This window comes from Myotis yumanensis, unplaced genomic scaffold, assembly GCF_028538775.1.
Source record: "Myotis yumanensis isolate MYYU_CA2020_CCGP unplaced genomic scaffold, mMyoYum1.0.hap1 SCAF_17, whole genome shotgun sequence".
Lineage (NCBI taxonomy): Eukaryota > Metazoa > Chordata > Mammalia > Chiroptera > Vespertilionidae > Myotis > Myotis yumanensis.
In genome coordinates, this window is record NW_027223768.1 from 11671199 (window position 1) to 11697735 (window position 26537).

The following is a 26537-nucleotide window of genomic DNA, read 5'->3' on the forward strand; positions in this document are numbered from 1 at the left end:
AATCTCCAGATCCATCAATGCTGTTGCAAAAAGTAAATTTTTTTCCCTTTTTACAGCTAAGTAGTATACCATTGTATAAATGTACCATAGCTGTTTTATCTGCTCATCTACTGATGGGCACTTGGGCTGGTCTCAAGTCTTGACTATTGTAAATAATATTGAAATTAACATAGGGGTGCATATATTCTTTTGAATTAGAGTTTCAGGTTTCTTTGGATAAATTCTCAGAAGTGGAATTGCTGGGTCATATGTTAGTTCCATTTTTAATTTTTGGAGATAACACCATACTGCTTTCCACAGTGGATTCACCAATCTGCATGCCCACCAATAGTACGCAAGGGTTCCTTTTCTCCACATCGTAGCCAACACTTGTTTGTTGATTTATTGATGATAACCATTCTGACAGCTGTGAAGCGATATGTTACTGTGGGTTTTATTGCATTTCTCTGTTGATTAGTGATGTTGAGCATCTTTTCACATATCTATTGGCCATCTGTAAATCATCTTTGGAGACATATCTATTCAGGTCCTTTGCCCATTTTTTAATTGGATTGTTTGTTTGTTTTTGGTGTTGAGTTTATAAGTTCTTTATAAAGCAGATGTATCAGCGAATATGTTTAGTGGGTTGTCTTTTCATTTTGTTGCTGATTTCCTGTGCTGTGCAAAAACTTTTTAGTTTGATATAGTCCCATTTTTTTTTTGTTTGTCCCCTTGCCCAAGGAGATAAAGCAGAAAAAAATAGTGCTATTAAAAATGTTTGCGATTACACTGCCTATGTTTTTTTCTAGGATTTTTATGGTTTTGAGTTTACATTTTAGTCTTTAATAAATTTTGAGTTTATTCTTGTGTGTGGGGTAAGAAGGTGGTATAGTTTCATGTTTTTGCATGTATCTGTTCAGTTTTTCTAACATATTTATTGAATAGACTATCTTTAGGCCTTTGCATGTTCTTGCCTCCTTTGTCAAATATTAACATAAAGGCATGGGTTTATGTCTGAGCCCTCTATTCTGTTTCATTAATCTAGATGTCTGTTTTTGTGCAAGTACCATGCTGTTTTGCTTGCTATGGCCTTGTAGCAAAGATTTATATCAGATGGCATGGTTCCTCCAACTTTGTTCTTCTTTCTCAAGATCACTTAGACACCACTTAGAAAAGTCATGTTAAATGTTCTCCAAAATGGGCCCAAATGGAATATATTTTCTTTTAAATCCTATTACAATTTTTAATGTGTTTATAGGCATGGAAAGAAGAACAAGATCGATTAGCAGAAGAGGAGCGCATAAAAGAAGAAAAAAAAGCAGAAAAGAAGAGTAAGGAAGTTGGTAAAAGGAGAGGCAAAGAAAAGTTAGAGAAAGAAGAGAGTAGGACTGTGAAGAAAAAATCTATTTTCAAGGAAAAAGCTAAAGAAGAGCAAATAAAGCTATCAGAGATACCAGAGATAAAGATTATCCAGGAACCACAACCTGAGATAGTTTACCCGGTAAAATTAATTTTTGAATAAGCTTTATTGGGTCATTAATAATTGTTTATTGGGGGGGAAGAACACAGCTTCTGTGGAAACAATAGGTTCCTAGTCTTTTCTGCCACAACAAAGGCCTTAGGGTTTCTTCTAGTAGCTGATCTCAGACCTGTAGTCCATCCTCTGATTCCTAGGGCCTTCTTTGTAGCCAGTCTCCAAGATAGGACACCCTCAGGCAAGTTTTCATGAGTGCCATGAAACTGGGTTACTAAGAACAATAAAGATGGAAATTTGACACAAAAGCATTTTTAGATTTATGTCAATAAGCAACTGTGACAGGTCAAAGGTTGGCTTTATCTGTCTCAGATCACTAGACTTGAGGACATTCAGTTGCCTCTCTGTAGGCACCATGTTTTTTGCTTGTAGGCTTTTATAAAACCTTCCCTTTGCCAATCTGTCCCTCAAGTGGTTTTATGAGTAAAACTTCAAGGGCGGTGGGGTGGGGGGGGAGAAATGAAGCAGCCCTTGTCCTTTTTAGCTACCACTCTGAGATAATTGTTCTCAAGCTTTAACCTATAGCAGAATCACTTGGCGCTCTATTAGCAACACTTAGTAAAAATAAATGTCTTTAACATTTTTACATGTTCAAGTGGAAATACCACTCAATGTATCAGTTCACTTTAAACAGAAAATTAACAGCCTATGAAAGCGAGATTGATTTCTTCTTGCACTGCCTTGGCCATGGTACAATGATTTTATTTGATTTTCATTGGGTTATGAGAGTGCCCCAGTGAACAGAGTTTAAAATCATGGACCGCCTTTAATTCTGCCCCTCATTATGACATGACAGGAGGTGCTAACGATAATGTGAGTGCTGGTCTCTGAGTACACAGTGACAAAGAGTTTCCTAGAAATTAAGCTCATAGCAACTCTAATTGGTTCACGTGATGAGTTGATTTTTGTTGATTGCAGTTCCTCACTCAAAGCATATGTTTTCTCTTTTAGTTTCATGGATACAATATGGGAGATATTCCCATCCAAATCTCAGGAACAAATTATTATCTGTATCCTTCAGATGGAGGACAGATTGAAGTAGAAAAGACAACATTTGAAAAAGGTACATTTGGAAAGCAGCATTAAATGGCTTGGAAGCTACCCTTTTCAGTCACCTTGGGCCCTTGTACTCCTAAATGTAATAGGTGAGAGTGGTCATGTGCCCACTCCATTCAACATTTTCACACTCAGATTCTTCTGTTGTAATTGACTCTGTGATTCACAGGCCACCTGAGAAGTTAGCTGGGACACACAAATAGAAAGTTCCAGTTGTTAAAATATTTAAATATTTCTATATCATTGGGAAATAGTGTAATATCCAAGCACATACTGTGAGGTTAGGGCAAATTTCTTGTTTGGGCTTTGGAGCACAGAGCTTGGAGCCTGCTGCCGGTACCCATCTATTGTAGCAATAAGAAACTGCTGCTGAATTTAGAAGTCTTTAAGAGAGCGAGGGACAGGTGAGCTGCGGAGGACCTAGTCTGGAAGAACCTAAAGCAAAGTGCAGATACAGCCTCAGGGAACTGTCTGAGCATCTTGCAAGGCTTATCTTTTCATTGTGCTTTAAAGATTCCTCAGGTAGGTTTGAGGACCTGGGCTTTATTTGACAGCTTATCATCTGGTAGGGAGCAGTGGTCTCTGAAAGCTGTGGAGGGATGTGAGCGGGACCCTGTTTAATGTCCACAAGATTATGTACACAGTCCAGCCAATGTGGCTCGGTGGTTGAGCACTGACCTATGAACCAGGAGATCCTGGTTCGATTCCCAGTCAGGGCACATACCTAGGTTGTAGGTTCCATCACCGGTTGGAATGCATAGGAGATGCAACAGATCGATGTTTCTCTCTCACATTTATGTTTCTCTCTCTCTCTTCCTTCCTCTCTTTTTAAAATCAGTAAAATCATGTCCGTGAGTGAGGATTTTTTAAAAAGGCCTGAAAATTATTCATATTATTTAAAGAATGGTTTGTGATATAACATTAAATGCCAGACTGTTTTATTATATAAGGTTTGTTTATTTAAAACATGAAAAAGATTTTTATTAATCTATAAGTATGCATATTTACTTATGCTATCATATGTACTAATATGTAATATTTTTAATATCATCTCTGGGTATAGTGTACAATTATTATTAATTAGAATTGGAGCTCAGAATCACATACCTGAGAAAAGCACTGGACTCAAGTTTTATAATGGTATTTGTAATAGTATTTTCAATAATTATTTCTCACTCCTACCAAGATTTTTATACATATACAGTATATATGCTTCAGATGGTTCATAGTAAATGTAGTGTTTTCATCCTAATTTTATCAATTTTGAGAGATAATAGTGCAATCACACTGAATTTAAAAAAAGAAGAAGAAGACTGAGAGAGGAGATAAAAAATTAGTCAGGCCCTAACCGGTTTGGCTCCGTGGATAGAGCATTGCCCTGCGGACTAAAGGGTCCCAGGTTCGATTCCAGTCAAGGGCATGTACTTTGGTTGTGGGCACATCCCCAGTAGGGGGGTGTAAAAGAGGCAAATGATCGATGTTTCTCTCTCATTGATGTTTCTAACTCTCCATCCCTCTTCCTTCCTCTCTGTAAAAAAATCAATAAAATATATTTTTAAAAAATGAGTCAGAACACTAGAAAAATGTATTGTTAGGAAAATTCTTACTAATAATAATAACTACTATAATATTTATGTAATTCTTTATAAGTTGCCAAACCCTTTCATATTAACTATTTCATGTGATTAAAGTTGAGTATAAGTATACATTAGCCTCAGCCAATTCATTTTGTCTTCTGTGATTTGATTTGAGTTGTCTTCTGTGATTTGATTTGAGATGTGATTAGAAAGGCTGCAAATATCTTCCCCATCTACCTGCCATCTATTCCTGGATTTCACCATTAGGCATCTTTTTATAAAAATGGGGACATCCCTAGGTATTTCCATTCCCTGACTGATTCTGTGCTGCATTATTTTGATGTTTTTCCAAGAAGCTTAACAGGGCATCACAATCAGCCCATCTTCTATCCCATGATTCTTCCCCAGGATCAACTTTTATCAAAGTGAAAGTGAAAAAGGACAAACATAATTTTATAATTCACCTGAAAGACCCTAAGAAAATTGTGAAAAAGGAAAAAGAAGTGGATTATTCTTCAGAAGATGAGGAAGAAGCAAGAGAGGGAGAAAAAAATATTGAACTAGGTAAGCAGAGGCATCTCTGGCAATAGATAGGGGTTATCTTTCAGCAATGTGTCCATCCCGTCCACCTGACAGAAATACATGTGTGCCTCACATTCAGCATGTAAGTTTCCCATCAGGGGAACTGAAGTGTTTTATGATTCTGGTTATATACATTCCCCTGTTGTAATGTGTATATACATTATATACATAGCCCATCTTTAGTGGGCTGCTTACTTGGTTTTGCCCCCTCTGGAGACCCAGCTTTTGATTCCAGTTGTCATATAGAGTCCTCCTAGCCTGGCTACCTTTAGCAACACTGAGTTTGCAATGTCCATTGTGGCCTGAATTTTGCTGTATGCGCTTGTATCAGGTCCTCATTAGTTAACTCCTACTGAAGGTTTAACTTCTCTCCAATATTCCTTGTAAATGAGGGGTTTCCTCATATGCTCTCACTATTATTTAGTTCTCTCTTTAGTATCAAATTTCTTAAGTTGCAGGAACAAGAGAAAAATCCTAAATTTGGCCAGAAGAGTCTACACCTGCCAGTAGATGAGACTTCCAAGTGGATGTCCATTGATTGTACACCACGAAACTTCCTGATAATACCATTTAACATCTCCAGGAAACACCTAGTGGGGAAATTAATTGATTCTTGCCCAGTGTGATGAGGGTTACACCTCAAAAATGAGATGAGTTCGTTAATAAAATGTTTTGGATTCAAGTTAGTAATAAGAAACATAACTAAATCTTGCTAATAAATTTACCTATGATCACAGTATTTTTCAAACTTATGAACACAATGTTTGACAAGTTTGAATGTACCCAAGAATTTAAAGCAAATTGTTAAATTATCTTTGTTTTTTCTTAATGTAAAAATATGTTTATTATAAAGCATTAGGAAATATAGCAATATTTAAAGAAGGTAACAGTGGCTAATAAGTCTACCACCCCAGCAGTAACCACTATTCATAGTGTGTTCCTTTCTTACTTTATTATCATGAGCATTTTCTTATTCATTCAATATTCTTGGAAAACAAGCTTTTTAAATGGTTTCATTTTAATTCATTGATATATATATATATATATATCATAATTTACTTAACCATATTCATGTGTTTGCATATTTAGTTGATTTCCACTTTGCATTGTGTTTTGCTTACATTTCTTTTTAATAAAATGGAAATGTCCTTGCTTCAATTTTGTCTTCCAGAAGAATCAACTGCAGAGAATAAAGCTGTCAGCAAGTCTGGATCTTTTTCTGCCACCTTGGAAAATGGAATCTGCCTCTCCATAAGTTACTATGGACCTAGCGGAAATGCGCCAGGTGAAATAGACACGACAGAATGGATAGTGTCCCATGACCAAGGGTGTCTGCCCGTCCTCAGTCTGCTCACTTGTTGAGAAACATGTTCTGATGTAATGCCCCTCATCTCCTGAAGGGTCATAATATATGTGGATGTGCATACATATATGTGTGTGTATATACATAGAAAATAACAGCACTTTGAAATAGCATTTATCATACAGAATCTTACAATCACATAGACATATTAGATCATATATACACACATATATATTACAGTTATCTTTGTTAACTAGCCCATAAAAATAAGTCTGTTATTTGGTGCCAAAGAAAGCATGGTTTGCCAAGGAATCCCCTTGATTTTCTACAAAATAATATTTCTATGAATCCTGTGATTATAGAACTACTCATTGTGCTTCAGAACATTAGGCTAAAGGAGACATTCATTGGACATCTTGAAGGATTTCTTTGCCCCACTTTTAATAAACAAATTTTCCAACTGGAAGTTATTTCCTTACAACCACAAAATAATATGTTGCTTTACCAAGAACTAATTAGAAAATCTTGTGGGTTCCCATGCATTTACAGGGATCTAACCACAACAGATTTTTTTAAAGTTTTAGAAAATAAAAAGATAATCCCTATGCTATATTGGCTTAAAACTGTGTAGATCATGGTAATTTAATGATCTGCCTTACTATGGACTTTTGTTTCTGCATAAACACATTTCCGTGGATGATTATAATCCAGGGCCTTATATTGTGCCAAATATTGTAATCTCTAGTGAGTTAGGGAGCCCATTACATTGTTAGTATTTTTGTTTTGTTGGGGGTTTTGTCTTTCAATTTTGTATTTGATTTGTTTTTAAACTGGCACTTGAAGAAGTCATTTAGTGCCTAACATTATGTATTAAATTTCATTATCACACAGTCACTAAAAAAATCCTATCAACTTTGAACATAGGTTATCATTAGTTTACATTCTACTCTCTTTTGACTATGTTGTTGCTGTTTCCTGGTTTTCTTATTCTTAATTTAATCTTTAAGTTAATATATAATTATTCCATTTAAAATAAATGTTGCTAATTTCAGGTGATAAGTACAGAATTTGGAAATATTTATAGTGTGGATAATAAGTAATATTTTACTTACTGTGTATTTAAAAAGTTGAATGCATTAGTTTTTAAAAAATATATAAGTTCCTTAAGGACACATATAATAACTAATATTTTAGAACTTTTACTTGCTAATGGCTATGCAAATTTTCAATTCAATTACCTCCCTTAATTGGGTATATACAGTTCTCTAGAGCCTTGCTCATCTCACCTAACTGAACCTTTATGCCCATTAATGAGTAACTCCCCATTTACTTCCCCCACAGCCCCTGGCTACCACCACTCCACTCTGATGGAATTTGACTATTTTCCATCCCTCATATAAGTGGAATCATGCAGTATTTGTTTTTCTGTGTCTGCTTTATTTCACTAAGCTTAATGACCTCAAGGATCATGTTGCCACATATTGCAGAATTTTTTTCTTTATAAACACTGAGTCATATGTATATGCCACATTTTATTTATCCAGTCATCTGTCAATGGATACTTAGGTTGTTTTCCCATCTTGGCTACTCTGTTCCTGTTGTGCCTGTTAGTTCCTTGAATGAACTATGCTTTCTCTTATCTATAAACTGTGCTTTCTTTTATCTATAACACACATCTCATGCTGTGCCACTTGCTCACAACACATTCTCCTACTACATACACCACCACTTTCAACAATTAAATTTCCTCCCACACTTCAGGTCTCAGCATACAGGTTACTTGCACTGAGAAATGCTGCACAGATCAAGCAGCAGTAGCGTGTGAACTGGGGTTTTTAGGGGTGAGTGAGAATTGCCTAGACAAAGAATCAAAGGCAGGGAATTCTAGGTGCCAGGAAACATGTGTACCAACTATGTAGTATAAAAGCACAACAACTTTATGGAAAGGTAAACTATATACAGTAGAGCCAAAGTGTAGGTTGAATGAAGGCATTTGTGTTAGATGACCTCTCTCCTGGGTTCCTATAGTGCTCTGTATTTCCCATCAGAGACCTAACACACAACATTGTACCCAGAGGTTTCTTCTTCTGAACTTCCCATTAGTGCCTTGTAGTCTCAATCATCATTGGCTATCCAATTTATGGTACATAGTAGCAGGTATTCAATCAATATTTACCAAAAGAGTATCTAGATGAGAATGAGAGGGAGGAGTTTCCAGCTGCCTATAACTGGATGCCATTTGCTTATTTATATGTCTACTGTACTTCTAATGGGTCAGACATAGAGAAATAATTGGGCCAGTGGTAGAAATTATGTATAAACATAGTACTGGGAACAGCTACAAAATACTTTAGACAGAAGGTAAAGCATCTGAGATGAAACTTTAGAGAGAAGTGGGGATTATCCAGACAAAGCAACAAGGAAAGGGAGTCCTAGGCAGTTAGAACCATTTATGTAAATACTCAGTGAGTAAAAGCATGGCATCCTTACAGAGCAGTGAAAAGTTGAGTGTGACTGGAGTGGAGGAAGGTGAACACTGCATGCCTGGGATGAGTAGGGAGTGGCAGAGGTCTCTAAGTAAGGGACACATTTTAGGAACATAATTTTAGTGACATTTTGGAAAGTGCACTGAAATGGTGGTATTAGAGGTGCCAAATACCAGTTAGGAAACTACTGCAATAATCCTGTCTAATAAAAGGAAAATATGCAAACTGACCCTAAGGGCAGAATGACTGGGAATGACCAGTTGCTATGACACACACTCACCACCAGGGGCAGACACTCAATGCAGGAGCTGCCCCCTGGTGGTTAGTGCACATCCCCTGGGGGAGCGCTGCTCAGCCAGAAGCTGGCTCATGGCTTCCCAGTGCAGCAGCGGGAGACTCTCCTGCCTCTGCGGTAGCACTAAGGATGTCCGACTAACAGCTTAGGCCTGCTCCCCACCTTCCAAAGGGCTCCCGGGCTGCCAGAGGTATGTCTGACTGCCAGCTTAAGCCTGCTCCTAAGCCGTCAGTTGTACATCCCCCAAGGGGCCTGGGCTGAGGGACCCGCCTCCTGAGTGCATGAATTTTCGTGCACCAGGCCTCTAGTTAAGTATAAGAAAATGAGAATCTGAGCTAAGGTGCTAAGATTAGATAGGAGAGGCATGATTGGAGAGAAATTTCCCAGGGCTTGGTGACTGTTTGGATGTATAGGGCCTGGTCGGCAAACTGCGGCTCGTGAGCCACATGCGGCTCTTTGGCCCCTTGAGGGTGGCTCTTCCACAAAATACCAACTTCTGCACATGGGCCATGAAGTTTCAATCGCACTATACGTGCGCGCCCGCACATGGTATTTTGTGGAAGAGCCACACTCAAGGGGCCAAAGAGCGCACGTGGCTTGTGAGCTGCAGTTTGCCTATACTATAGGGTGAATCAAAAGGAGAAAATGTGAATGATTTGAATGTCTAACTTGGGAACAGGGTGTGTGATTAGTAGCGGCATTGAGAGGGGTGCCCAGCTTGGGAGAGGAGAGACTTACTGAGTTTGAAATGTGTCCAGTATCGCCACCAGGGGGAGATATCTAATAAGTAGTTGGAAATAAGGATCTGGGGGCTGAGAAAAGAAAGGCCAAGTGTGGAGATGTAAATTTTGGAATCATTAGCAGTACATCGAGGGCAGTTGGAGCCCCGGTCCTGAAAGAGATCACTCATGAAGAGACTCAGCCCTGGCGAGCATTACAACCGCAAGTGATGTTTCACAGATATAAATGCCTGGGCCTCATTCCCAGAGAGTCTGATCCAGTTGGTCAAGGTGAGGATCTGAGCATTTGCTCTTTTTGTTCTTGTTGTTTTGTTCCATGAGTAATTATCATGGACAGCCAGAGTTGAGGACATCTGTTGTATAAGGATAAGGGGAAACCCTCTGAAACTAGCAACATTTAACAGATTGACAAAAGAGGAAGAATCAGGAAAGGAGACTAAGAACAAAACTGACCCGAGAGAGAAAAGGAGATCCAGGTGGGAGTGTCAGCCTGGAACCCAGAGGAGGATAAAGTTCAAGATGTGAGGAACACAGTTTCTCCACAGATCAGCTCTCCTTTTAGAATTCTGACAATTTTTAAAAACCCAAATAAAATCAATCTGCTATGAGAAAATGTCTTTTACCATCTCAGCTAGAAATTGTCTTTCTTGAATGTCCTTGTTTGTATCCCTTATTATGTTCCTATTTAATATGTCCTTGTATTGAAGGTATTTGAGTGCAGATCTTATTTTGACTGTTTCGGCTTCGTAAGTTCTTTTACATATTTTTTTATTTATCATTACTCCACATATTTTGTATATGATAGTCTCTCAATAAATATGTCTCAATTAAATGAAAAGATGGTTACTGCTCTATCAATATGCCTTTCAAATGTAGATGGAAAGGCAAGAACATGTGAAACAATGACTCCATCAAATATATAATTGCATTAAGTACCTCAAATATTTCATCTATAATCCTGATTTTCAAATCAACTACATTATGCCTGAAATCTATCTAACTAATAAGTCACATTCAGCAAGGTAAAAATTGTTGCCAACTTGTATAAATGAATGAGATGTAAATTTTATTTAATAAACATATGTAATATGAATGTCTCATTTCCTTGTTTTCTTCTTATAGAGGAGAAGGATCCTCAGTTGGAAGCAATGTTGAATATCCCATCAGCACTTCTTCCAACAGTAATCCCTGTTATAGTGCCAGTTCCTCAAGTCAAAGGAAAAGGGAAAACAAAAGTCAAAGAAAAACACAAAGAATCTATTAAAGAAGAGGAGCACCCAAAAGAAGAAGAAAAAAAGGTGAGTGGACCTTGCCATGGATTCTAAAGTGTACTTCTGCCTCAATGTCAGCTCTTTAAAAATCATGAGTTACATCAATGTATTTTAGCTCTCCTGTCCTTATAATCCCCGTCTTTCACAATTGCTATTTTTAATATCTAAGAACTCTTGAATTTTTTCCATAGCAACTTTTAATTTATTGATTGATTTGGAGGGAGCAGGGAGAGAGAGAGCTCTTTTGTTCCGATGTTGATTGTTGGGTACATGGGTACATGGCCATATTTATCACCGAGAACCCCTTTCCTTTCTTGGTGCTCCGGCTGGTCAGATGAGAAGCGAGAAGTCTCATTGAATTTCCTTCTCTGAGGTGAAATTATAATATTCTACAAACCGTTGCAATCTCACTATGACTGTTCATTTGCTCCTCAGGTCTTTCCATTGTTTGTAATCAATATTAAAGGACTAGTTAGAATGAACTGAAGATCCAGCAATGGGAGGTCAGTGGAATGATTTTAGTGGCTAACAAAAGAAAGCCAAGTGGAAAGACAGAAATTATCATTAGGGATTGGATGTGTGCTCCAGAATAACTTTCATTCCAGAGCACACGTAACCAAACAAGGTATTCAGGCATAGCTGCCATAAAATTAATTAGCATCTTTAAGTAGACACAACCAAATGCTCATTCATTAATAAATAGTTTTTTAATTATCTATTATTTCTACTTATTTTTATGAATACAAAATCAATGTGTGCTCATTATAGAAAAATAAGGACACATATCCTGATAGCATAATGTCTCTAGATTTCAAACTTTAGCAATTGCACAAAAAAGGTATCAGGGAGATTGGTCTGCCCTTACACCTACATGTGCAAACAGAGGCCTCTATCAAAGCCTAATTCAGGCCCCAGCTCCTCCATGACTTTTTCTCTAATTATTGGCATATTGAAAACTCCCTTTAATATATATATATATTGTTTTATTGATTTCAGAGAGGAAGGGAGAGGGAGAGAGAGATAGAAACATCAGTGATGAGAGAGAATCATTAGTTGGCTGCCTTCTGCACACCTTCTACTGGGGATTGAGCCCGCAACGAGGGCATGTGCCCTTGACCTGAATCGAACCCAGGTCCCTTTAGTCCACAGACTGATGCTCTATCTACTGAGCAAACCAGCTAGGCCATAAACTCCCTTTTCTGAGGAAAGATGTATCAACCATTTGAGTACTATTTAACTGTTTCACATATCTGTGTGCCATTCTACAAGCAGGTTGTAAGTTGCATAAAGGGTGGAGACTCATTATCCTTGCAAGGCCTTATCGTCTTGGGCAAGTCATATCTTAAGCATTCAGCAAGTTTTTGCTCAGTCATAATAAATCAATAACTAATTTATAAAAAAGATGAGCAATTATTCACATGCAAAATTATTTACAGGAAGAAGTAGAACCAGAACCTGTTTTACAAGAGACTGTTTTTGTTCCCACCTTCCCAAACCTAAATGTGTCTTGCCCCAATGGACTCCTACTGACCTTCATTGGGCAAGAGTCAACAGGTGAGTGCTAACTGGGTGGGGTAGGAGGCAGGGGAGCAAAAAGTCATATAGAAGACAGTTAAATCACCATTGGAATTGTGTACCTTCCTGCCTATTATACACACTTGTTGATAATGAACAATAGGATAATAAATATAATAATCATTTTTTAAAAATATTTTTTATTGATTTTAGAGAGGATAGAGAGGGAGAGAGAGATAGAAACATCAATGACGAGAGAGAATCACTGATTGGCTGCCTCCTGCATACTCCTTACTGGGGATCGAGCCTGCAACCCAGGCATGTACCCTTGACTGGAATTGAACCCAGGATCCTTCAGTCTGTAGGCTGATGCTCTTACCCACTGAGCCAAACCAGCTAGGGCTATACTATGGACCAGGCATTATCTAAGTACTTACCATATATGACAAAATGCAACTATAAGCTAAGTCCTAATAATTCCATTTTACAAAATAAAGAAATTGAGGCTTCAAGAGGTCATTGCCCAAGTCATTCAAGTCCTAAGTGAAAGAAATAAAATGCCATTTTGGTTTAGTCATGGCAAAGCAAGTGCTCTTAACAACTACTGTGTGGCTCTGTCTTCCTGCTTCTACAATGGGCCTCAGATATAGTATTTTGCTGGTCTGGTCAAAAGAAAGTACAGTGAGATAAGTGCAGGTTAAATGATGAAGAAAACCTGTCTTATTCCCAGGTCAGTATATAATTTTATAGTCTATTATTTCTATTGACTTTGCATATGGCTCCTAATCTATTAAGATGATTAAGTACAAGTGGGGCTTTTTTAATTAACCTGATGGGCTATTGAATTAGAATATTATTTACATGGAGACCCACTATTGCTGTAGAAGTAGGGAAGTGCAGCAAAGCAAGCACTGAACTAGGACTTGAGTTCTAACCAACTCCATGGCCCTTTCAATTACTGCCTTTGAACCATGTTTTTTCATCTGGTAACTATTATATCAGTGGATCCTCATTTTTTTCACAACCAAATATCATCTTTATTATAATTCCCTAATGTATGCCATATTTGAAAGGTGTAGCTATCAAAGGGTAAGAGTATCCTATTAAAAATAATTTAATGTCATATTTACTTGCCAGACAAATGAAAAGAAACTAGATGTAGTTGACCTCTTTTGTCTCAATATCACTTTTCATTAGGCTTTATATATTATTAGAAATAGGCCATGCGCTCTTGTTTCTATTTCCAAGGATTCTTAGTGGTCTGGGTTCTCCGTGAGGGGACCCACAGTGTGTGCTACCAAGACTAATGGCCACTAAGGTCTTTCGAAGTTAAAGATGCTATGAGTGTACTAAGAGAAATGTTTTCAAGTTCAAGGACATTTTGCTTATTTGCTTATTTACGTGTTCCTGTTATCAAACCCCAACTTAATACTTGTTTCACCTGTCTTTTCTATTAGTTTTATTATATAGTCTAATATTTTCATCCTTATGTCTAGGCAGACAATGAGGTTAATAATGACTCTGCCTGGAACACATAATCTTTTAAAAGCCTTCCATATATTGTAAATATCCTAATTTAAGCTTGAACATAACTACAACATAAACAAAGTAGCAATACCTTCGTCAGGGTCAGCCTTGGACATAGGCAGAGAAGGTCACATGAGTGACTTCCCCTGGAGCTCCAGGCAACCAGGGGACTCGAGAGGAGCCTTGTGGGCATCCAGAGTTTACACTCAGGTGACAGAAAAGGTGACATCTAAGGCAGCATTCTTTTGCTTCTTTCCTAATTTTGCCCTGAGATGTCCTGGACTTCATTAGAGAGAATGGCTTATACATGGAGAAGGTACCTATTAAGTGCGTGTAGATGACCTTACTACATTTGACAAAGGCAGCAAAGAACCAGTACTCTGGGCCTCTGTCATATATGGAAACTGCCCTATTACTTACATATCGACAAAAGAATAATAATAATTTAAAAAAACTAAGCAAGAAGATAAAATCCCAGCCACACAGCATTGCCCAGTTCACAGTAGGCTTCTTTTTTCTTTAAGATAAATATGTTAAGGATGAGGAACCCACTTGGGACATCATGGTCCGACAGAGCTACCCCCAGAGGATAAAGCACTATGACTTCTATAAAACGGTGCTGCCCCCAGTGGAGCAGGAGGCATCGAGGGTTATCACCAGGCAAGGCACCGTGGTCAAGTATATGCTGGATGGATCCACACAGGTAAGAGGATGTGAGATAAAGTACTCTTTCCTGCTGCAAAGTAAAATACAAACAAGCTATGGGTAAGGAACAGTACTGTGACATAGAAGAGGAACAACTCATTTGAAAATAGAATGACACTTGAAAATGACAAATAAAAAGTAGTACAGTGAGAAGAAATCACACTATCTGTGCCATACAGGATACAAATAAACATATCATTCTACATATGATCCAAGATTATAGACTGAACACAGAGTTTACCTTCTCTCCCTCTCAAAGCACCTTAAAATACTAGAAAAATGCTTTTAAATAGCAGATTCATAACTGTACTAGAGAACAACACAATGTGTCATCAATGGATCAGAAGGCTTAGAGAATTGCTAAAAAATTCAAGTCAGATGGAATTCAAATGATGGAGAGACAAATGCAAAGTTTAAAACATATTAAAAACAAAATGACCGAAATTTTTTAAATGGGAGTTTTAACACAGATGTTTCACAAATGGAGCTCTGGCCTCAGAAATCAGGGCAGTGCCCCAGGCAACTCACTGCTACCTGGAGGGTGAAACCAGAAACCATAATACCCGGAAGCCATGTGCCCTGTTCCATCCCTCCCCAAGGAAGAGCATTCTCTGACCACATGTGGCCCCAAGAAAGGAAAGGGGTTCTCAGTGAAAAATATGGCCATGTACCCCAAAACCCCAAAATCATCACCTTCGGGACAGAAGATCGATGTTTCTCTCTCTCTCTCTCTCTCTCTCTCTCTCTCTCTCTCTCTCTCTTTCATCAATAAATTAAAAGTTGCTATGGAAAAAATAGAATTCTTAGATATTAAAAATAACAATTGTGAAAGATGGGGGGCTGGATTATGAAGAACAGATAAGTTAAAAAACATTGAAAAGGAATCTATATGATTAAATTTCTAGAAGAAGAAAATGAAGGTGGGGAGAATAATGAAAAACGATATAGTAAATTTTCCTAGAGCTTAAAAAGTACTTTAGATTAAACAGGACTACCAAGTACCAATCAGAATTGATACTAATTGTTTAAAGATTATTTAGATATATCATAGTACAATTTTAGGACTGCATAGGTAGACAATCCCAAAAGCTTCCTGAGGAAACCAGTTACATATAAAAGAATTAAGATGGACTTCTTATTAGCAACGCTGACAGTTCTTGTTCTGTTATTTGGGAGGCTATCAATACTGATACTGGATAGAGTATGTATCAGTAGTGCCTCTGGATACAATATATACTAGATAGATACTGATAGAAACTAAGCATTTAAATATGTGATAAAGTTTTAAATGTAGTCAGAAAAATTGAAACTGGATAATTTCCCAATTACATAGGGGAAGGGTGAATAAAGAAAAAAACATTTTAAAAAGTCAATCTAATAAAAGACAGGAAATAAAAAAGAAAACAAATAGCATAGAAGGTAAGTGGAAAACAAAGTAATATGTTTGTGCTGGCGATTAACCTGTAGACTCTGAGTTCCAATGTTGAGTCTGGAAGTCTGCAAATAGCATTTCTGTGGATTCATTTTAATCTATTACAGCTTCACCCACACTGTTCATTGTTAACCAGCCTCTTCCTTGCTTGTGAGAATGCTGGGTTTATGCTTTTCCTTCAGATTCTCTTTGCAGATGGCTCTGTGAGCAGTAGTCCCGACTCAGGGCCCGTTTGTCCTCCTGTTGAAATGTCAGTAACTCCTCACAGTGGAGACTTGATGGACTCGGTTTCTCAGCAAAAGTCAGAAACAGTACCATCAGATATTGTCATCACAAAGAAAGGTAATAACCAAAGCCTCCAGTGGATTTAATAGATTTTTAAAATACAGGGTAGAGCAAAAGTAGGTTACAGTTGTTTGTATGGAAATAATATAATAATAAATAATAATATAAAAATAAACTTTGTTTTGCATACTCACAACTGTAAACCTCCCTATGCCCCACTCTGTGTTAAATCAGCTAATTCTCATATCAACCCTATGAAATATATATTTTAATGATCCCAATTTACAGATGAGGAAATTGAGACATGAGACACAGAGAAGTAACTTCCTTGAGGTCTCTTAGCTAGTAAGTGGTAGAGCTGGGATTTGCATCTGAGCAGCTAACCTCTGACTCACACTGTCTTTCATGTGTTACAATTTTTTCGCAGTTTCTCATAGGCCTTTAATGATCTGAGACCAAGATTTAGTCTTTTTGTCAACTTCACACATCTCATCACAGTGCCCTGTAATCTTGTATGGAAGCAAAGTGAATTCCTTTTTCGTTAACTCAAAATTTAGTGAAGCAGAGTTTCCTGTGGTAGTAGCAGAAGGCCCCTGGTAGAAGGGAACTGGAAGGCTCCCTGTAGCTTTCTAAACTTCCCGGCGCAAGGGCTCCCTCTCTTGTTGATTCCAGGACTTGGTGTACAGGTGGTCTGTGTAGCCTCTTCTCTAACTGCCCATCCTGGTTCCAAAGGGCTTCTGCCTCCAGCAGGTGTACTCCAGGTTTCTTCACAGCCCTTCCATCTAGGGCAATGCATTCGCTTTTGTTTTTTCTTAACTCATGTGTTTTTAGGGAAATTTTAGTTTTACAGAGAAAAATGAGCAGAAAGCACAGTACAAGGAGTTCCATATACTTCCTCTCTTCCTGCCTCACAATTTTCCCTATTTTTAAGATCTTGAAAGTATAGTACATTTGTTACAATTGATGAACCAGTATTGATACATTATTCTGAACTCAGGTCCGTAGTTTACAGTAAAGTTCACTTTTTGTGTTGTACCGTTCTATGAGGTTTCACAGAGAATAAGGCCACGAATCCACCATTAGAGGGCACACAGTAAGTTTCATCACCCTGAAAATCCCCTCTCCTGCACTTACTCATCCTTCTCTTCTCCTCCAACCTGAACCATTCCTCACAACCACTGATCTTTTCAATGTCTCTGTAGTTTTACATTTTCTAGAAGGCCATATAGTTGGAATTCTCTAGTATGTAACCTTTTCAGATTGGCTTATTTCAGTTAGTAACATACATTTAAGATTCCTTCTGGACTTTTCATGGCGTGAAAGTTCATTTGTTTTAATTAACAGAATAACAGTCTGTTATATAGATGTGCAAAAATTTGTTTATCTATTCACGTTTTGATGGATGTCCAGGGTGATACAAAAGTAAGTTCACAGTTGTTCATATGGAAAATAATTCAGTAACTAATAAGTAATGCCACAAGAATAAACTCTGTGTTTCATGTACTCACAGCTGTATGCCTCCTTTTGCCCTACCCTGGATTGGTGGTGTCCAGTGTTTTGGCAATTGGGATGAAGCTGCTTTTACACATTTGCATGCAGGTTTTTATATGAACAATAGAGGCCCGGTGCATGAATTCATGCATGGGTGGGGTCCGGCCAGCCGGCCCCGATCGGTGTGGGGGGGTTTAGATTGTGGGTGGGGCCTTCCAGGGGGAAGGGCCACAGTCATTTGGCTGGCCAGCCCTGCCCCCAATGGGGGGGGGCTGGAGGTAGGGCCAGCCAGCCCCTCCCCCTGGTCAAACTCCCTGTCGAGGGGGACAATTTGCACATTAGCCTTTTATTATATAGGATATTTTCAGTTATTTAAATAAATACCTAGAAGCATATTCCATATATGTTTAGCTTTGTAAGAAACTGCCAGACTGTCTTCCAAAGTGGCTATATCATTTTTGCATCCCACCAGCAATGTTTGAGAGTTCCTATTGTCCCACTTTCTTATCAGCATTTGGTTGGTGTCAGTTTTTTGGATTTTACCCATTCTAATTGGTGTGTAGTGATATTTCATTGTTGTTTTAATTTTAATCCCTAATGATATGCTTATTTACTAACCATATATTGTCTTCAGTGAAGTATCTATTGATATATCTTGCCCATTTTTAAATTGGGTTGCTTTCTTAGATGCACCCATGATTAGAGGTTGTATTTTACCAGCGCTTCCTAAACACCTGTCATGAAAGGACCACCCCTATCCTGACCCCTGGCACATTCGAAGCCTTTCCTCTGCATTTTGTTCAGGATCCTGTTCCATTCATCTTAGATACTGCCCACACGAGTTTGAAATTGGAAAATGTGATCCAGAAGATATAAGCAAAACTCAAAGAGTGCAGAAATGGGCTAGAATACGTATGATGTCATAGAGAGTGAATTGTATATATGCACGTGTATATTTGGAGGAAGGTGATGAGAATCCAGCCAAAGTTCAAGTACCAAGATTAAGATATTCATGACCTGATATTTTCATCATTTGAGAAATAATATAATTGAGAAATACTACTTAGAATTTCTGTGTCACAATGTGTTTTATACTGAACTAAACAACGAATGATTCATATAATCGATATTATAGTTATATTATTGTGTTTGATTTTACTTAAACTTCTGCAGGAAAAAGTCACAAAAATCAGTCTGCAGTGTTACACAAGAGTGAAATCCATGAACCTCCCACAGAAACGGTTCACATAGTGACTCCAATGGAGACTCACGTGGGCACCTGGTTTACAACTACACCTGAAGGGAATCGGATTGGCACCAAAGGATCAAAAAAAATAGCAGACTTAGCACCATTTTTATCTTTTCAGGCCACAGATCCTGTCACTGGAACGGTATGGCAAACTGTTTATATTGCAAAATTACCTAAATCATGAGAATTTTGAAACAATGCATAGAACAGTGCCTGAAAAGAGTAAATTTTCAACAACAATTTTTTAAGTAGTTAATAGTGGGTAGGTTGGTTGGTGGGTGGGTGGGTGAGTATGTGGATGGATGGGTGGATGGATGGAAGGAAGAATGAATGGATGAATAGATGGATCTTTCTCCCCAAATCTAAAAGCATTTTGCCTTTTATTTGACCAGCATAGAACATCATAAAATACTAATTTTTGAAATGGAGACAGGTCATGAATTTTCTATACCACTCTTAAGACATATGATTAATAATGTCATTATTTCCTTATGTTGAATGCATTTGTGTATATGTCTTACCTCATAGAAATAAGGGCCTATGCCTTATTCTTAATTCTTTGTGTGCACCTGATGTGAGTGGTAGGAATTTGTTCATGATCCTTGATTTCAAAGAACTTAATATATTTAAGGAAATTCTCACATTAAAAAATTCAAGACACCACAGAATAACTGTACAAAACATGTCATTTGTAGCATAAAAATAGGTACCTTATGAGTGATATAGAAAAATAATGGTTTTGTTTAGGATGTGAAATTGAAATTCCTCACATGAGTAATAAATAGCACCTTCTATATGCAGGACTTTTTGTTAGGGGTTTTGCAAACATTACCTCATTAGTCCTTACACCAATGAATATTGTTACACAGATGAGGAAATTGAGTCTCAGCAAGTTACATAATATGGTCAAGAGTATGCATCCCGGAAGTGAGAGAGCCAGGATTAGAACAATCATTGGTGACTGAACACTGGGCTCTTTCTATCCCTCAGATAGTCCTCTGACACCTTATGTGGAGCTTTGCAACACCCTCTGAGTCTAAACAAGACGAAGAATTTCCTAGGTGTCTTATCTCTGGTTTGTGGACTTCCTACCCGTTTACAACCATGTGCTGCTGGTCAAAGCAAAATGTCTGCTTGCTGTTGAGATGACTTACGTTACCCACTAGAACAGAAGGGATTATGGTTTAAAACTGACAAACTACCAGAACACAATTGGCATTCATCTCAACTGCATTTCCTCAGCTTTAGGGAAGGATATCAGTGTGGTCAATGCAGCAGCCTCATCCAGCTGGGAGGCCCAGCCACCAGCTACAGGCACTCCTTCTGCTTCCCTCAGGCCCACACATCACTGCGCAGCCACCCACAGGAGTAGGTGAGGGTGCGGACCAACCTGGCTCAGAGAAGCCTCAGCCCCTGCCCCACCAATCCTCATGTTCTGTTCTGATGACACGAGACAACCCACATAACATGCATGGCAGGCTCAGCAAGCCACACTGACCTTCAATCTTTAATTTCCAAGGAAGCATGACCTGGGGACATTTCCCCAGACAGACCAGGGGCAGGCCAGTCCTGATGTTAAATTTTCACTCACAAATATGTGACCGTGAAAGGAGCAACAGTTTTGAAGTCAGAAGGCCTTAATCCAGCAGCAGCCCTGGCACTTGCCGGGTGACCTTGAGCAAGTATCTTAACCTCTTCTCAACCTAAATGTTCTGCCTCCCAGGTTTGTTGTAAAGGTCAGACCAAGTAGATAAGATAAAGCTTCCACTTATAAATACATAACCAGGCATTGATGGTATTCCCCAGGGTGTGAAAATGAGTGCACTTGGGATTGGCTACTGACCAAATGAAATGCCCTGCCTTTGTGTCCAGGTTATGACCACTCGGGAGGACAAAGCAATCATCGTGGAGAAGCAGGATGGTACGCGGATAGTGGACCATGCTGATGGGACCAGAATCACAACCTTTTACCAAGTTTATGAAGATAATTTTATTCCTTTGAGTGATCAAGAAATAAGTATGCTTTTTTTTTTCAAGTATGTGACATTATTTTATAAGTCTCTAGAATTTGATAGGCAGAGAGATAGCAGCTCTAGTTGGCTCATGGGTAGCAATAGTGGCTTTTCCATTTTCATTCCCAAAAACCTATAGTCTGCTATGGTGGCAACTAAAAGTTAAAAATCATGACTCAACTGTCCTGGACATTAGCTCTCAGACTTAATTTCTTAGATCTTTAAGGAATCAAATTTGAATAAATAGGTGAACTCAGCTAGGCCCCCCTTCAATTCCAAGCATGCCTCAGGCCAGCTGCAGCTGCTAAGCAACTGGCACCTGTTCAGAGACTCTAAACACCTACCAGCCTTCCTAACCTAAATCTGAACAAGATTTTTAGAGAAAAATTATTACCTGACTTCCTTTTCTTTAATTCCAGAGTTTATTTCATGCATTAATGCTTCATTGCCAAATTAAGTGCAATGAAATTGGCAAGTGAGTGGGAAAAGCGGAGCCTTTATGCCCCACTAGACAGAGTGATAATTAAGAGTCAATTGGGAGGGCAATTTAAAAATATCTAGGAAATTGTAAAGGTACCTATCATAGGATGCACTAACTCCACACCTGGGTAGATATAGAAAAACACTCTTATGCATTTATACAAGGAAATAGGTGCAGGGGTGCTATTTACAACACTGAGTATAATATTAAAATATTGGAAAGCATGAATGTCCATCAACAGCAGAACAGAAAAATAACATGTGGTATATACTTACAAAGGAATACTATATAGCAGTTGAAAGGAAAGAAGTGCACACACAATATACATGTACACACTCATATGTATATCAAGATGGCTAAAGGTCTCAAAACAAGGCTGAGAAAAGCAGTTGCAGAATGATGCAGAGTAACATATAACATGCAAATTTAAAGCATGCAAAATATTATACATTGTTTTGGTACGCATCTACACTAATAAAATGAAAATATGCAAATTGACTGTACCTTTGCGATGCCCAACAGCCAATCAGGAGTGAGTATGCAAATTAACCCCACAAAGATGGTGGGTTAATTTGCATACACAGGCGCCAAGTGGCCAGGGGCAGGGCGGGATGCAGGCATTCCACACCACCCCAGCCGCTGTGGGCCTCTGGGCAGTGTGGGAAGGCAGAAAGGCGGCTCCGGCCGGAGCGAAGGCAGTGCCGGCAGCCAGGGGAAGGAAGGCCCATTCTTGCACGAATCTTCGTGCATCGGGTCTTTATATAAAAGTATACAAATGGATTGCAAGAGAAGGGAATAAACAGAATAAATTCTTATGTACATATTAAAAATGTTGAAGCAAATATAGCAGAATATTAACAAGTGCAAATGTTGATTGAGTAGTTATGCTTTTCTAGATGTTTTCAACTTTTCAAAGTAAAAAGAGTAGTGAGAATTAAACAGCACACTACACTAAGTCTGAAAAGATCCTCTGGGATGATTGCTCTACATTGCCAGGGAGAACCCTGGGCACTCCTGCCTTGTGGAGTGAGCTCTCAGCACTCAGTCTCAACTTCCAGTCCAGGCAGCCGGGAGACAGGAGCAAAATTAGCAAGCAGCGTGTTTCCGATGTGTGCATGCTCTCAGATCTGCTTGCCATGCATTTGCCCGCAGATGAAGGTCCTCAGGTGACTGTCACTAGGCAGGTGAAGTGCATGCGGATAGAAAGTTCACACTATGCCACTATCATCACCAACTGCGAGGACAGTAGATGCTGTGCCACCTTTGGGGATGGGACATCTGTTATTGCAAAGCCACAGGGAACATACCAGGTAGGTCTTGGGGGAGAAATGGCATTGGGAGGAGGAAAAAGAGTGCCAAAGGTAAATGTCCATTCAACTAAGAAAACCCACTGAACCAGGGCAGTGAGCGTGCCTGCCATGTGGACCCTCTTGGAGATGACTCCTGCCCAAGATCATGAAGGGTTCAACAGTTTAAATAGGGCCACGTGTTTTTGCTTCAGTTAAAATGTTTTTATTATTTTATATTAAACATCTGAAATAAGAAGGTACAGCAATTACTCGAAAGAAATAGTGAAGTAAGTAGATGAAATATGAGGACTTGGGACAAATTAGATGCTAATTATTCAGTGTACCTCCTTATCAGGTAGTCCTTCCCAAATCTTAAATTCTCTCTTAGATTTTCTTCCTGGAAATACAGTTTGTAGCAGAGATCTGTGAATAATTTTTGTCCTAAAATGATTCTTCAAATTCCTTAATTTGATTAAGAAATTTAAAATAATTTCTCTCTTTCTGATACCCTTCCAGGTGTTACCTCCAAACACAGGCTGTCTCTATATCGATAGGGATTGTTCAGCTATATATTGCCATGAATCAAGCAGTGATATATACCATCCTTTCCAAAACCGTGAGCAGCTGAGAGCTAGCATGTACATCATGAAGCACACCTCAGAGGTTATCTGTCAGGTCCTGGACCCAGAGGGAAACACCTTTGAGGTAAAATGTATCATTAGTTTGGAAAGAGAGGCTATGGCTTTGCTTTTCAGATATTTCACATGAGAGAGCCTCCATGTAGCTTTTTACCTTAGCAGCTTTGGAGTAAGTTATCTACTAACTGCCAATACTTTGGGCAAGTGGTAGCGAATGTCAGTATCTTTGATTATCAAGTGTACTTGCATAGGGGATAGAAAGCCCAGCTATTGGAATGGTAGAAATGCTAAAGCCAAGTAATTAATTAGAACATAGTGGATGAAACAGTGGAAAAAAACTAAACATCTATAAATAATGCCAACACAAAGGAATGGTGGAAGAGTGGTCTGTGTCCAGGGTAAAGTAAGAGCAAATGCATGGACAGCAGGCAGAGAATCCACGGTGAGAATTTCAGTTAATGAGGGTTCTGTGGGGATGAAGATAGGGACGGGGGGAAGCCTGAAGGGGAGTTTAGCTACTCGGACAGAACTCTACCTTCTGTTTCTCTGTCCCTCAAAAGCACAATTACCCTCTTACCTCTAGGCCAGGCATTGGCAAACCCTGGCCATTTGTTTATATGAGCTAAAAATTGTTTTTATATTTTTTAGTGGTTAGGAAAACATCAAAAGGAGAATAATGTTTCTTGACACATAAAAATGACAGGAAATACAAATTTCAGTATCTATCTATATCTATCTATATCTATCTATCTATCTATCTATCTATCTATCTATCTATCTATATAAAAGCCTAAGTGACTGTTAAGACTGGTTGACTGGTCACATGACACACACTGACCACCAGGGGCAGATACTCAATGCAGGAACTGTCCCCTGGTGGTCAGTGTGCTCCCACAGCCAACTTCCCATGGTCCTTCCCCCCAGCAGGCTAGCCCCAATCAGCCCCAAGTGGGATTAGGTGAAAGGGCCCTGATCAGCCCTAATCCCCAGCCAGGCCGAGGGACCCCACCCATGCATGAATTCCTGCACCAGGCCTCTAGTCGTTATATATAAAGTTTTACTAGAACACAGCGATGCTTACTGGTCAATGGCTGCTGGTCATGGAAGGGTAGAGTTGAGTAGTTACATATGGCCCACCAACTCTAAACTATTTACTATCTGGCCTTTGCGGGGTGGCGGGGGGGGGGGGGGGGGCGGGGGGGGGGCGGTGGTGAAGAAGGTTTGTCAACCCCTCCTTTAGGCATTTATCTTTTTTTTTTCTTTTCACTCCTCACCCAAGAGTGGAATTTTGTGTGTTGGTGGTGAAGTTATTTTAGATTGGAACCATACCACAGAGTCCCCAACTTCATTTTGTTATTCAGACAAGCTGTGATCCAGCTTGTTTTTTGTGTTTTTGTACTAAGTAAATAAAGCTCTTCACAGCATGAATTTAGGCTCCTAACAAATTTAAGTTTACAATGAATTTAAATTGAAAGCCCAGCCCTTCTAGGTTGAACACATGGGTCATCCAGGCCAAGCATTCTTCTAGGCGTTGATGCTCTTCTTGGCCATCCTCTATGGTGGTCTTTCAGCCTGGACTGCACTGCTTCCTGGAAACACCCAAGCCATATCTAGACAGTAGTGAGGGCTAGCATGTTTCCTCTCATATTGATACTCAATCTGTTTCCCTATGTACCCTCTCCATGCATCCTAATTCTGTGCTTGGAGTTGCAGAATATAAACCTCTTCCATGCTGTCACTCTTTCAATCTTTCAAGACAACTAGCACATGACCAGCCTTTCCTCCATGTTTAAATCCCAGTTCCTTGAACTGATCCTCAGAAGATAAGGTTGGGAGTCCTCTGCCTTCCTAGTCACCTTCTTCAGGGGATTTCTAGTTTTTCTAATTTGTTTTCACAGTCTGGGTGTGGTTTGTGAGTGAACATGTGCTATTAGGTTTTCAATTTTATGCAATCTGTACTTAGTGAGCAATACCTTATAAATAAATAAAAATGCCTGATTTTCTGAGAATACAAAAAATCATCTACTTTCTCAAGTGTGATCAGCAGAAATGTAAGCTTTATGGCGTTTTTTCTTTCAGTTGCTAATATACTTTGTCCCTTAGGTCATGGCTGATGGTAGCGTATCAACTAGGCTACCTGAAATCAATTTGGAAGATCATTTAGATGCAAGTCCAGAAGGCTATGATAATTTATCATCTGCTCACCTTCATAAGAATCATCTGCAAATCTTTGGCGAACATGTCCCCAGGTAATATGATAAAAATAATACCAGGACTTTTATTTATAATTCGGAGTTCAAGGGGCATTTTAACTGAATACGTCAAGTGATTCAATTTTTATTTCTTCAAATAGGTTTTTTGTTGTCTATGCCGATGGATCAGGAGTGGAACTTCTTCGAGACAGTGACATTGAAGAGTTCCTGTCCTTGGCATACGGAGAACCAACTACCGTAGTTCTTCAAGAGCCAGTGCAGGAGCAGCCAGGTAGGAAGCCTACCAGGCTGGAGCTCACTGTGTCCCTTCCCAAACTCTCACCTTTCCTATCTAGTCCACGCCCAGGTCGTCTCTACTTTTTCCCTTTGCTCACTTTTCAATTCTACTTTTTACCTGACTGTGTCAACCTATATATATAGTTATTTGTGCTCAGACCAAGATTTATCTGAGCATCAACCTATGTAAACTGTGGAGGATGAGTCACTCTCCTACCCATATGCAGATTTGTATCTGTGTTTAAGTATGTTATGTATGTACCTAGGTTCCTATTTATGTGTTTGTTTAATCTTGGCAGAAAAAAAAAGAAAAGTAAGATATCCCCTGTAAGTTAACTTTCTGTCATTTTGACAGTGTTACCTTAATGAATTTAATAGAATAAAAAGAGGAAGTACATTTGATGTGTGAGTTAGAAAGCCAACTTGAAATATATGTTTTGTCATGTATTCATTGGACATTTATATTACTTTCAATTTCAAAAAAAGTCTGTGAGTAAAGATTAGAGACACATATTGCATTAAGTTTGAATCATCCGTGTATGTAATAGTGTATTTAAACATAGATATAAACTTGCATTTTATCTGTGTACCAAACTAATGT

The 26537-nt window shown here is 38.8% G+C and overlaps 1 protein-coding gene across 6 annotated transcripts in view; it reads left to right on the plus strand.

The window, feature by feature from the left end:
* SPAG17 (sperm associated antigen 17) overlaps positions 1–26537 on the plus strand; it is a 132543-nt gene that overhangs the window by 79796 nt on the left and 26210 nt on the right. For all 6 annotated transcript variants that reach the window (XM_070396525.1, XM_070396526.1, XM_070396528.1 and 3 more), the window contains 14 exons: positions 1238–1480; positions 2465–2576; positions 4555–4710; positions 5900–6013; positions 10675–10850; positions 12260–12377; positions 14390–14568; positions 16185–16344; positions 18952–19169; positions 20900–21044; positions 22673–22830; positions 23326–23514; positions 25551–25696; positions 25801–25931. In XM_070396525.1, coding sequence (XP_070252626.1) covers positions 1238–1480; positions 2465–2576; positions 4555–4710; positions 5900–6013; positions 10675–10850; positions 12260–12377; positions 14390–14568; positions 16185–16344; positions 18952–19169; positions 20900–21044; positions 22673–22830; positions 23326–23514; positions 25551–25696; positions 25801–25931 — 2245 coding nt within the window. The remainder of the gene's footprint in view (positions 1–1237; positions 1481–2464; positions 2577–4554; positions 4711–5899; positions 6014–10674; positions 10851–12259; positions 12378–14389; positions 14569–16184; positions 16345–18951; positions 19170–20899; positions 21045–22672; positions 22831–23325; positions 23515–25550; positions 25697–25800; positions 25932–26537) is intronic.